The following is a 13,457-nucleotide window of genomic DNA, read 5'->3' as shown; positions in this document are numbered from 1 at the left end:
CAGTACAGTTATTTATAAGTGGTCAAGCTAAACACAAATGGTGAAAGATTTGCCGCCAAAAGAAAAGTACCAATGATCAACTGAAAGCCAAAACACAGCTATATCATTGCAACGAGATTTATAAAGTGAAACCAGATATATTGTGAAATATGTAGTGATCAAGAGCAACCCAAAATATTTTGCTGCCCTGAGAAATTGCAGAAAAATGACCCCTAGCTTCCTACAACATTCATGAAAGACAGCCACATTAGTCTGATACATGGGACAGAAAACCCCACTTTTTCTCCCCAATCTTGTGAGTAAAAAATATTATAACAACATACTAAACAACTAGGCATTTCTTGTTCTTTCATTGCACCCTGAATCTGGATAAATTTCCAAGTAAATAGTACAAGAGTTCCTTGTTCAGAATATTTTGAAGTTGGATTCTATATATACTCTTGAGGAAGACCTAAATGTACCAGGCTTTTCTAGTAATAAACAACCATATTTTCAGTATCTTTAGATGCATTTCTTTTCTTTTTTGTTTTGTGAATGCTATTGCATGTTCCTCAGATTTTACTTCATTAGACTATAACCAAAATTCTGCAAGAACTTTCTGCCAGTTTATCTCAGTTATATATAACATGCCAACAGAACTGCATCCTAACACTACAGTTTTATACCCACTTATTTCTTTAAATTCCCTGGAACTCAGTTATATAGCGCTCATGAAATTTACCTTTGGGACTACAATTCCCAGAATTCTCTGGCCAGCACAGGCATTTTGTTTGCAGAATTGCAACCCCAAAAATCAACTTTTCTAGGTATTCAATTCCATTTCAAAAGGTGGATCCACATGTAGAGTAGACCTATTGAATTTAAGTTAGTTATGATGAATACCCTTGTTTTCAGTCATTTCTGAGTACAACTGGATCTCAAACCAATTAGAGAATTGTATCAGAAAAAAGACTCGATAAATAACTATCAGGAATATATTCAATAACATTCCAAAGGACTGGGAGGGATGTTGGAAATGGTTGGTTTATATTTTAAAAATTAATGAAACTTAATGGTATACCATCAATTCAAGTCCATTCATAGAAGATCCTCTCTGTGTACATGCCGTCATACAAACACAGGACACTTTTTTAAAGGTGAAGGGCAAATTTATCATACAACTCATGGTGAACACCTCCCATAATGGTATCTATTAAAATATGGGGCATCTCCAGTACAAAGTCACTGAAGGGGCTGTAAGCATGGTAGCATACATTTTTGAAGTTCTGTTAAACAAGACAACTAACAAATGTCTCTACAACTTGATCCTGGTTCAAAAAAGACAAAAGAAATTTCAGATAAATTATTTGCATCTTGGACCAGTATGGTTCCACGCTTTACAGGCTGCATCCAGGATACCCACCATGCAGCTATAGTTCTTTAGCCATGATGTCTATAACTGAGCACCTCTTTCGGAAAGCTATCCCATCTTGATGTCTTCAAGCAAATGGGTGTTTATAACGTATACGTCAGCTAGCTAAATTAATACTGATATAAAATCTTTGTGATTTCAGATAGCTATAAATCCTGCTGATCCGCGAATCACTTTTTTCTTCTTGCTTTCTGAGAACATGTGCATTACAGTATCCATTTTGTATTCAGGTTCTCTCACCCCTCTTCATACTTTTACATTCGAATATAGTCAGCTGGATTAGACTTTCTGCATTTCAATCTGTTGCGGCTGGTGCCTAGCATGATCTTTCCCATTCAGTTTATAGACAGAAGTTTTCTGTTGCCGTTTCTTGAAACACCAGACAGCCAGGATTGTAGCAAGTAAAAGCAAACACACAACAGTCACACCAATAGCTACTATGGGGCCTTTAATTGAGGTGGAACAATCAACACATGGTTCAAAAGTGGTCACGGACTTTCCATCTAGTCCATAGATAACAGCTTCTTTTGCAATAGTGGTAAACGTGTTTTGAGAAGACACAGTAGTGATTGTTTGTATTGGGAAGGTCACCGTTTCTTCTTCTTCTTCTTCTGGTAATGGTATGTGGTCAGTGACACAGAGCACTGCTGAAGTGTCCACCATCTCCAGGTTCAAGGTAGTGACTGTACTTATGGGTGCTAGCTCTTGAGTGACTAATCCTGTGGCATAAAGGAGGACATCCTCTGATCGTACACTTCCACTCTCTGGGCCACTTGTTGGCAGTAGCGTTACTAATATTTTTTCAATGCCATCACTATATGTCAATGGCAAGGCTGGCTCAGTCTGTACCAAATCCTTGTCCACATTGCCGCCCCCTGTTCTCCTCATTCCATCATAATTCTGTTGATCAGTGACAAAGTCATCTTCTCTCCCCATAGAGCCATCCATTTTATCCCCTTCTTCATCTTCCTCTTCTTCTATGGCTTCTTGAGTAACAGGGTAGCCATCTAGCCAGGACTCATCTGCATTGGATTCTGTATGTTTTGCTGCTTTTGTATCATTATTCACAATAATAGGTTCAGCAGGGAAGTCTTCACCTTCATATATCATCTTGGTGCCCTGCTCATTCAACATAAATGTGATGCCAATGTGATTGTCACCATCAGCAACGTAAGTCCTGGTAATACCATCCATGGTTTTCTCTGGCTCATGCTCTTTTGCTTCTGTCTCTTTAACATTATGCTCATGATCTTCCGTAGGCATAGATCGATCATCAGGGAAATTATCTTCATAATCAATATGCCCTTCAGTTTCATCTGAAAAGGAGAAATATAATAATAATGTAATTTTATTTCTGGAACCATAACATCACCCAAGTCTCTGTGGCGGTTGCACTCTTTCTTGAAAGTCAGGCATCTTTTGCCAGCTCACAGCCTCTACCTGAACTATAAAAGACGGGTATTTCTTTAGGTAGCATATTTAAAATTACTTTTTCATTGCCAATTGACCTCAGAACCTACTGTCCAATGAGTCTCTTTCACACTATACAGTTATAGTACTAGGATTCTACTTTAACTGCCATCATTCCATCCTATGGTGTTTGGAGATTTGCAGTTTAGGGAGCATCATGGTGTAAAAGTATGAACACAAGACTACGCTTGACAACCAGGGTTCAAATCTCCACTTGACCATGGAAATCCACTGGCTGGTCTTGGGTAGGTCGCACTCTCTCAGTCCCAGAGGAAAGCAAAGGCAAAGCCTCTGAACAAATCTTGACAAAAACAATCATGATAGATCACAATAATTTGGAAACAACTTGAGCACACACAACAACAACAATTTATAATTATCACACAGAGAGTCAAACCAAACTAAAAATCCCAGGATGTGTAAGAATTCTAAATTGTTGAAATACCCAAATAAGGAGATGATTCTTTTGTTTTTTGTTTTTTTTACAAGAGATCAGTTTTTTCGTGTCAGAAGCGACTTGAGAAGCTGCAAGTCACTTCTAGTGTGAGAGAATTTGCTGTCTGCAAGGACGTTGCCCAGGGAACGCCTGGATATTTTGATGTTTTTGCCATCCTTGTGGGAGGACTCTCTCATGTCCCTGCATGGAGCTGGAGCTAATGGAGGGAGCTCATCTGCACTCTCCCCGGGTTGGATTTGAACCAGCAACCTTCAGGTCAGCAACCCAACCTTCAAGTCAGCAGTCCTGCCAGCACAAGGGTTTAATCCACTGCACCACCGGGGGCTCCAAGAGATAAGGTACAGTACTCACATAGACACATGAATTAATCGACCCAAGTGGGTTTTTTGAGAGCGGATTTTTGGACTACATTCCTGGACTTATTCATGAGCATATGGGGCAATTGCTTACCTCACTCCCTAACAATATCCTACAATAATAGTTGGTGCTTCTAAATAAATGGATAATATTCTCAGGCCATAAGCCATCAACATGCCCAGCTATGTGAAGGACACTACAAACTTCCTGCAGAAATTACAGTCCCCCAAAAAACTTCCAGGGAACACCACTATAGATGTGGAACCCTAATACAAGCTGTCAGGAACATAGTCTATTCCTAAACATTTAATTCAATGAGTCTGGAAAAGTAGACGTATGGACTTTTAAGCTACCAACTTATTTCTCTCAGTCTCTAAGGTGCTACATGATCCCTTTGCATTGTAATATTCTACACCACCCTGCATTTTCATCTCACTATTCGCTCCAGTATGTTTCCCCAGGCACTTGAAAAAAGTAAAATTCCACAATGTTTTTTCCAGAATTACATATGTTAAGGAAATGTGCACAGTATTCCTTATATAGCAGAGCTGCTCAATTATTACCTGTTTGGGAGCTGAACGTACAGAGAGTGTAATTCATAATGAGTTTTGCAGTTGGCTTTGACACCAGCAATAATCCTACTGCGGTGATCTTTTTTTCTTTTTCTTTCTATCAAAAACTCTTTTATATCTGTCTTCCATGAATTTACCTCTGAGTAGACACATATCTGACTATATTCCACAGATATCTTGTCCAAAATTGTGTATTCTGAAACAAAGCCTGCCATTCTAGAAATGAGGGCTGGATTGGAGAGGTCCAAAAGATTGTGGGGTTGCTCCTGTGGTATTTTTTGGTCCCATAGAGCACATCACACAATTCTTGCCTGGCTGCAAGTGATGTTCAGTTATGGCTGTTATCTTGATATTATTGAGTCTTTTTTAATAAGCAGGGAGAGGAATGGGGTTCCATCAAGAACTGGACTTTCACTTCTCCTTTCCCTGCTGCTCTGTTAACATAGTGCAAACTATGTTTTGAACACAGTTTGCAGTTGGAATAAACTTAGGCTAAAGAGAGAAGTGGGAAGAAAAGAATTAAACTAGAACATTTTAAAAGCAGTTCAAAAGAAGGGTGGCAGTGGATTAATTGGAACTCTTCCTTCCAAATCAGCACAGTCAGAGGGTATGCTATTATAAACATTGATTGGAGAATAAGACTCATTGAACACATTGGCATATTTTTCTGACAAGACATGCAATGAATAAAGGGTTGCTAGGGCAGTAGCACTGCACTCCCTCAAATATCAGGGCCAAAAGGCAAGATCAATGTCATGATGCATCCTTCTGAGGCCATAAGAGGCAGGGTGGGCAAGTCAAACTGTAAGTAAGTAAGTAAAAGTTTATTTGTATACCGCCCTCTCTCCCAAAAGAGGCGGTTTCCAATATAAAATCAGCATAAAACATTGTACAATAAAACACCGAAAACACTATAAAATGCTATAAAAATCCAAAATAATTACAAAAAAACAACAACCCACAACTGCTTTTGTATAAGCTGGTTGTTGAAATAGACATGAGGATGTTTTGGATACATGGGCCCAAAATTGGGTAAATCTCAGCTAACAGAACCATGAAACCAATTTCATGAGGGCACTGAAGTGATGATCCTTCGCCATCAACTTTGCTGGATTGGCCACATTGTCCAAATGACTGATCACTGTCTCCCAAAGCAGTTACTATACTCTCAACTCAAGAATGGAAAACGGTGTGTTGCTGGACAGAAAAAGAGGTTTAAAGATGGGCTTAAAGCCAACCTTAAAAATTGTGGCATAGACACCGAGAACTGGGAAGCCCTGGCCCTTGAGCATTCTAACTGGAGGTCGACTGTTACCAACAGTGCTGCGGAATTTGAAGAGACACGAATGGAGGGTGAAAGGGAGAAACATGCCAAGAGGAAGGCACGTCAAGCCAACCCTGACTGGGACCACCTTCCATCTGGAAAGCGATGTTCTCACTGCAGAAGAATATGCGGATCCAGAATAGGTCTCTATAGACACCTATGGACAGGGCCAGCCCTAGGTAATTTTCAAGTGTAAGCGAACAGAATTTTGGCGCCCCCCTCCCCCCAAACTAATCACTGAAAAATAAAAGCATTGGATAAGCGGAAATGTTGGATAATAAGAAGGGATTAAGGAAAAGCCTATTAAACATCAAATTACATTATAATTTTACATATTAAGCACCAAAACATCATGTTTTACAAGAAATCAACAGGAAAAGCAGTTCAATACATGGTAATGTTATGTAGGAATTACTAGACAGTAGAGTCTCACTTATCCAACATAAATGGGCCAGCAGAACGTTGGATAAGCGAATATGTTGGATAATAAGGAGAGATTAAGGAGAAGCCTTTTAAACATCAAATTAGGTTATGATTTTACAAATTAAGCACCAAAACATCATGTTATATGACAAATTTGACAGAAAAAGTAGTTCAGTATGCGGTAATGCTACGTAGTAATTACTGTATTTACGAATTAAGCACCAAAATATCACAATATATTGAAAACATTGACTACAAAATTGCGTTGGATAATCCAGAACGTTGGATAAGCGAGTGTTGGATAAGTGAGACTCTACTGTATTTGCAAATTTAGCACCAAATATTGAACTGGGATATAAGGCAGTGTGGACTCAGATAACCCAGTTCAAAGCAGATATTGTGAGTTATTCTGCCTTGATATTCTGGGTTATATGGCTGTGTGGAAGAACCCTGAGAGTCCTTCCACACAGCCATATAACCCAGAATATCAAGGCAGATAATCCACAACTATGTTTCAGTCTACTTGGAATACACGAAGTGTGTTTAAGAAGAGCCTTGACTCCCCATAAGACCATCATCCCACTTTCTTTGCTAGTTAACTTGAACCCAGTATGCTTTATTATGCCAATTGTTTGCCTTAGATCAGGCATGAGGCAAACTTCGGACCTCTGGGTGTTTTGGATTCCAATTCTCACAATTCCTAACAACCTACCGGCTGTTAGGAATTGTGGGAGTTGCAGTCCAAACACCCGGAGGGCCGAAGTTTGCCCCAAGTCTGCCATAGATAGTTGAGCAAATAGTTTTCATGGTTGCCCCTCGCTGTTAGGAATTGTGGGAGCTGAAGTCCAAAACAACCAGAGGGCAGAAGTTTGCCTATGCCTGCTGTAAACAAATGCAACTTGGCAGCACTTTTAACTGCCATGACTCAAAGCTATAAAATCCTGGGAGTTTCAGAAAGTCTTCGAGCCGGTGACTCCCTCCCTCAAGCCCAGGTATCTGAAGCAACCAATCAGGCACCTCAGCCCTCCCGAACTCCCCGCCCGCCCCGAGTCCCGGCTTATGGGGCTGAAGAGTTGGGTGAGGACTTGGGGTTGCTGCAGGAAGCACCACAAGTTGAAGGGGCTGCCCGCCTTGGCCGCTCCATAGGCACCCCCGTCACCCTGACCCCCGCTTTATACGCCGCCGCCTCCATTCCTCGCCAGCGCTGGGAGCAAACTGCGGCCGCCACGCCTGAACTTGAGTGGCCTCCTCCTCAGGCCACACCCCCAGGGAGGAGACTTCAACTCCCAACAGCCTCACTGTTTTGGCTTATGCTCGAGGTTGGTGGGAACTGGAGCCCAAAACACCTGGGTCACCACCGAAGCTTGGGAAGCACTTGAAGGAAGTGACTCTGCGCCTCTGTTTTAAAGTGAAGGCACCTCGGCACCACTTTTAACTGCCATGGTGGCCCGGCCACCGTGGAGGCCAGGCCAGGCCGCGGCTAAGGAGGCAGGAAAGCCACGCCTGGGCGGAGGTGCCTCAACGGCGCCCCCTTGGCGGCCCCTAGAGGATGGCACCTTTAGAAACCACATACTTCGCCTAATGGTTGAACCACCCCTGCCCACGGACCCACTGCCAAGACCCTGCACCTGGAAGGCAATCATACTTGGACGTGAGTGATCTTCATGTGATGGCCTTCATGGGATTCCATTTCCGAAGTGTATGGAAACAGAGCCCAGAATGCATGGGATGAGGTCCTAGGTCTTGCATTCCATGTGGCTTTCCTTATAGCCCATAGAAGCGTGGGTTTTCCCAGATCCTACCATATGTACTGTGTTTGTATAACAAAATGGCTCTCAAATCACAATGTTGGCATTTCATTCCTTGGGTTTGGTCCAAATGGAACAAAAGGCCTACATGCCTGCATATAACATCTCAGTCCCAACTTTCCTCCCATCATCACAGGTGTCTTTTGAGGACGCTAATGTAACACACATGGAAACACCAGAGTGCCATACCAGAGTGCAATGACATGAGCTGGAAAAGGGTTGAGGTGGACATCCAAGTTTCAAAGTCTTTCACATTAAAAACAAAACAAAAACAAAACATCCTGCTTCTTCCTCACACCATGAAAATTCTCTCCCCACCTAGAGAAGCATGGTGATTCCCTGAGATGGCCACCAGCACCCTGAGACCTGGCAACTATAAATTAAAGTCAACCATTACAGCTAGGGTACATTTTCATTTCTTTCCAAACCTGAGAGACTTTTTCTGTTTTACTTGTCGTGTTCATTTCATGGCTACCCTAATTTTTCCCCCTCCGAAGAAGACAGGAAGTCCTGCCAGAAATAACTTTTTCGATGTCTGATACTTTTAGAAAAAACATTTGACATGTTGACAAGGAAATAGTAAAATACTCTCTCAATCCTGGACTTCAGTTATTGAACAGCATTGTGCACAGTAAAAAAAAAGGAAGCGAAAAGCAAAGGTACTGAAAAAATATATTATTATGTCTGAAAGTCTAGTTACTGTGCCATTTCAGTGAGGTTATTTTTACTTTTCTTAGAAATAAATGTTGGTATCAGGATGTGGCTTTATAAGGTCAGTTCTTAGCTAGCATGTGTTGATTTGGTTATACTGAGGCCAAAAACTACACTGAGCCTACTATTTTTGAAGCCACAAACTTCCAGAGCAAAAGACAGGATACTGGACTGAAAATGGCTTTCATAACTCCATAAATCTAATTGAAATGACAATTAGGCCACCTTCTACGTTTGGAGGAATGTTTAACACTTTGAAAACAGCACCTGCTTTGGAGGGCTCAGGTGGATGTCATAGGCCGGATCTCCACTACCATATAATCCAGTTTGAGAATGTACATCAACTGCATCGAACTGGATTATATGGCCGTGTAGACTCATATAATCCAGATCAATGCAGTTAATCTGCATTCTCAAACTGGATTATAGGGCAGTGTAGATCCAAACAGCAGCTCTAAGTACCGTAGATACTTGAAGATAAGCCGAGTTTTTCAGCCCTTATTTATGAGCTGAAAAAGCCTCCACGGCTTATAGAATCATAGAATAGTAGAGTTGGAAGAGACCTCATGGGCCATCCAGTGTCTATAATTATAGATCTATATATAACTCTGCATTGTTTATATAAGCATTGAATGTTTACCTGTTACTATGTTGGAAGCCGGCCTGAGTCCCCATGGGGAAATAGGGTGGGATCCAAATGAAATTTTATTATTGTTGTTGTTGTTGTTGTTGTTGTTGTTATTATTATTATTATTATTATTATTTTATTATGACACAGCAAACAAGATAGATATGCTGGATTTCGTATCACAAAATCACAAGTCAAACACTTCCCAAGTGTCTAGGACTGTGTGATGTATTTTCAGATAATGCGTGCAGATCCCAGCAGGGTGGCCTTTTGAAGTTGGCAGATCGTAATTTTGTCAATGTCTATTGTTTCCAAATGCCGGCTGAGGTCTTTTGGCATGGCACCCAGTGTGCTGCTAGTGGCTGAGTTTTTCCTGTTGTTTTTCGTCAATGCGACTGTCACCTGGGATGGCAACATCAATGATCAAAACCTTTTTCTTTTCCACAACCGTGATGTCTGGTGTGTTGTGTTCCAGAACTTTGTCAGTCTGGATTCGGAAGTCCCACAGTATCTTTGCGTGCTCATTTTCCTATACTTTCGCAGGTTTGTGATCCCATCAGTTCTTTGCTGCTGGGAGGTGGTACTTGAGGCATAAGTTCCAATGAATCATTTGGGCCACATAGTAGTAGTAGTAGTAGTAGTTATTATTATTATTATTATTATTATTATTATTATTATTATTAGGTTATTGTTGATATCATATTGTTTTTGTTGCCCCTTCTTTTCCACTTATAGAGCTAGTTTATTGTTTTTCTTTGAAATACGGTAATATTCTAAAACATTTAACCTACTGATGCATCGATTAATGAAATGAAATTTTATTCATAAAATAAAAATTCATTTTTATTTTGAAATTTACCCATAGCTGCTGCATTTCCCACCCTCGTCTTATACTCGAGTCAATAAGTTATCCCAGTTTTTTGTGGTAAAATTAGGTGCCTCGGCTTATATTCGGGTCAGCTTATACTCGAGTATATACGGTAATCATAATGTGTTTTCTTCACCCATAATCCCTGGAATGCATTTTTAAAAGGTGAAACATTTGAGACTATGGGCACTGTCATACAACAAAGTTGCAGTGCTATGTTTCCACTTTAATTGCTATGGCTTCATCATACTTCTGGGATTTGTAATTTGGTAAGGCACTAGAGCTGTCTGGCTAAGAAAGCTCAATATCCTCTCTATACAGCAAACACTGGGATTCTATAAGATGCAGCTATGACACCTGAAGCAGAATTGTAGCAATATACAGTGGGTCCTTGGTATCTACTGAGGTTTGGTTGCAGGATCCCCGTCAATACCAACATCCATGGATGCTCAAGTTCCACTGTATAAAGTACCATAGCAAAATGGTGTCCCTTACATAAAATGGCAAAATCAAGGTTTTTGGGAGGGGGATATTTCAAACCGTGGATGATGTAATCAGTGTCAGCCTTTTTCTATTCCATGTGGTCTAAATTAGAATTTATATGAGGGGTTTGGGAATAGACTGAAGCTATGGGTAGAGACTTCTGGTAGATTCTTGTATGTATGGGCTTTCAAAATGCCTGGCAACTTATGGTGACCCCATGAATTTCATGGGGTTTTCTTAGACAAGGAATAATATTAAGTGCTTTTTCAAGTTCCTTCCTATGAAATACAACCAACAGTAACTGCTGATCCTGTTTAGCTTCCAACATCAGATAGGAATTGGTGCCTTTATATTTAGACATGAACCTATTTGCATGTGTGCCAATCTTACTAGATAAATATGGCTTTCTATTTTCTCTTCCAACCTATAAATTTCATTGTACAGATTTACTCTTTTTAAAAAATTTGAATTACTTGGAAGAATGGTTTAAAAGTTTATGTACACATTAGATTCAATTAGAATTGTGCTTTCTGGACAAAGCCTCACCTCTCCTTCTGTCCCTGTCAGAGGTGGTCCAATCGCAAGGCGAAGTACCCATGCACCTGTGGCGCCATCATCCCAGGGGCGCACAGTTGAGGCCCCTGGGAGGATGGCGCCACCCCCCCCGCCTTCTTCGCCTTCAGGCCGGTGTGGGCCGCCCAGTGCTCTGCCCAGCGCTGGGACTTCCGGCGAGCGCTCGGCCTTCTGGCGAGCGCTACAGCCATCGGCGGCGGGAGAGGCCCTCCTCTCCCCAGCCCAGCCCCGGGCTTGCCGTGAGTCCCCTTCGCCTCCGTGGACCCAACTGCGGCGAAAGGGAGAGGAGGAGGAGGCAGCCCAGAACAGGAGTTCTTCCTGGCTGGGCTCGGGGAGAGAGAGGGAGGGAGCCTTGCGCTTCCCCTGGATGGTGTGCTCCCCCCCCCCCCGCTTCAGAAGTGGCTCGGCAAGGGCGAGCGGTGGTTGAGCAGCGCTTGGCGGGACATCAGGCAGCCTTTCAGGCGAGTCAGAGAGAAGGGTCTTGCCCCGCTTTGCTTTGCTTTGCCTCACTCCGGAGCCCGCTCTAGTGTCTGCACAGACCTGCGAAGGGAGCGTGGCCTAGAGTCCCTCAGGTGAGCAGACAGCCTGACAGGATGCTTCGTTCCCCTTCCAGGGAAAAGGGGCGGCACAACAAATAATACCTCCATTAATTGAATATTTATCTTTTTGAAAAGCATATTTGTGTTTTTTCTTGTTTCTTTTTCAGTGTCTCTTCCCTTCCACCACTTTGGGGCAGACTTCAACCCACGTCCAGTCGTCATTTCCCAGAAAGTTGAGATTGAATCCCAAATACCAGGGAAATAAAGCTATCCAGTTGCAAGGGAGTTGGATGTCATGGGCTGGGTCAACATTGCCAAATAGTTCCATTTGAACTGCATTATAGGGTCAGGGTAAACCTGTTTGAACCAGTTAAACCCACCCTATAATGTAGTTCAAACTGAATTATTTAGCAGGGTCAATCCAGCCATCTCAGGCTCCTTCTACACTGCCATATAATCCGGATTATCAAAGCAGATAATTCTCATCTGTTTTGAACTGGATTATATGAGTCTACACTTCCATATAATCCAGATCCTCAAAGCAGACAATCCTCATTATCTGTTTTGATCTGGATTATATGTGTCTACACTGCCATATAATCCAGATCATCAAAGCAGGTAATCCTCATTATCTGTTCTGAGCAGGTTTATATGGATCTACACTGTCATATAATCCATATCAAAGCAGATAATCTGGATTTTTATGGCAGTATAGATCCATCTTAGTCCCCTTCTAAAATGCCATGTAATCCAGATTATCAAAGAAAATAATCCACATTATCTGCTTTGCCACACTACCATATAATCCAGATGAAAGCAGATAAACTGGCTTTTATATGGCAGTATAGATCCAGATTTGGGCGCTTCTATATTGCCATATAATCCAGATTATCAAAGAAATTAACACTTTATTTTTAACCCGCCCTATCTCCCCTAGGGGACTCAGGGCAGTTTATATGAGTCTATATTGCCACATAATCCAGATCAAATCAGGTAATCTGGATTTTATATAGCAATGTAGAAGGGGCCTCAAAGGAACAGTGGGTTTAGTGGTTTTTGCCCACATTCTTCATCATATAAAATGACATTTATTTATCCTCTTTTTTTTCTTCGCAACCCTTTGCAATTTTAAATCCCACATAAAAAGGGTAAGACCTTTGGGTTCCTGTGAGTTTTCTGGGCTGTATGTGAGGTCTGTTGGAAACTGGGCAAGTGGGGTTTATATATCTGTGGAAAGACCAGGGTGGGAGAACAAATTCTTGTCTGTTGGAAGCAAGTGGCCACCTTGATTAGCATTGAATAGCCTTGCAGCTTCAAAACCTGGCTGATTTCTGCCTGGGGGGATCTTTTGTTGGGAGGTATTAGCTGGCCTTGATTGTTTCATGTCTGAAATTCCCGTTTCTTTTTTTTTTTTACTGTCCTTATTTTATTTATTTATTTATTTATTTATTTTCCATACTTGTGTCCCGCCCTTCTCAACCCAAAGAGGACTCAGGGTGGCCTCACAACTGGCAACAACTCAATGCCCGATTGGGTTGGGGGGGGGGGGCAAAATTCTGTTCGCCTACACTTGAAAATTTCCTTGGGCCGGCCCTGGTCCCTGTGATAACTGGATTTTCAAAAAATTGGGCCATTGGTCATTTGGCTTCTTGTGGAAAGAAGGATTGGTGATAAAGATTCAGTGGACACCATTTTCCCATGATAACTCTTTCAGGAGTGAAGTTCCCGAGGGGCAGATTTCTCTCACTTCCTGTTTTCTCGCCCCCATTTTTTATTATGAGTAGTTTCTACGAGTAAGTCTGATGTTTTTAACTTGGGGACTAGATTTAATTT

At 41.7% G+C, this 13,457-nt stretch overlaps 1 protein-coding gene across 1 annotated transcript in view; it reads right to left on the bottom strand.

The window, feature by feature from the left end:
• Nucleotides 1-103: 103 nt before the first annotated feature.
• Nucleotides 104-13,457, bottom strand: part of susd5 (sushi domain containing 5) — a 43,678-nt gene continuing 30,324 nt past the window's right edge. The window contains exon 5 of the mRNA XM_008118302.3: nucleotides 104-2,727. Within this exon, the coding sequence (XP_008116509.1) occupies nucleotides 1,691-2,727 (1,037 nt within the window). The 3' untranslated portion in view covers nucleotides 104-1,690. The remainder of the gene's footprint in view (nucleotides 2,728-13,457) is intronic.

Source organism: Anolis carolinensis, chromosome 6 (genome assembly GCF_035594765.1).
Source record: "Anolis carolinensis isolate JA03-04 chromosome 6, rAnoCar3.1.pri, whole genome shotgun sequence".
NCBI lineage: Eukaryota > Metazoa > Chordata > Lepidosauria > Squamata > Dactyloidae > Anolis > Anolis carolinensis.
This window is presented reverse-complemented; position numbering and strand designations above follow the sequence as displayed.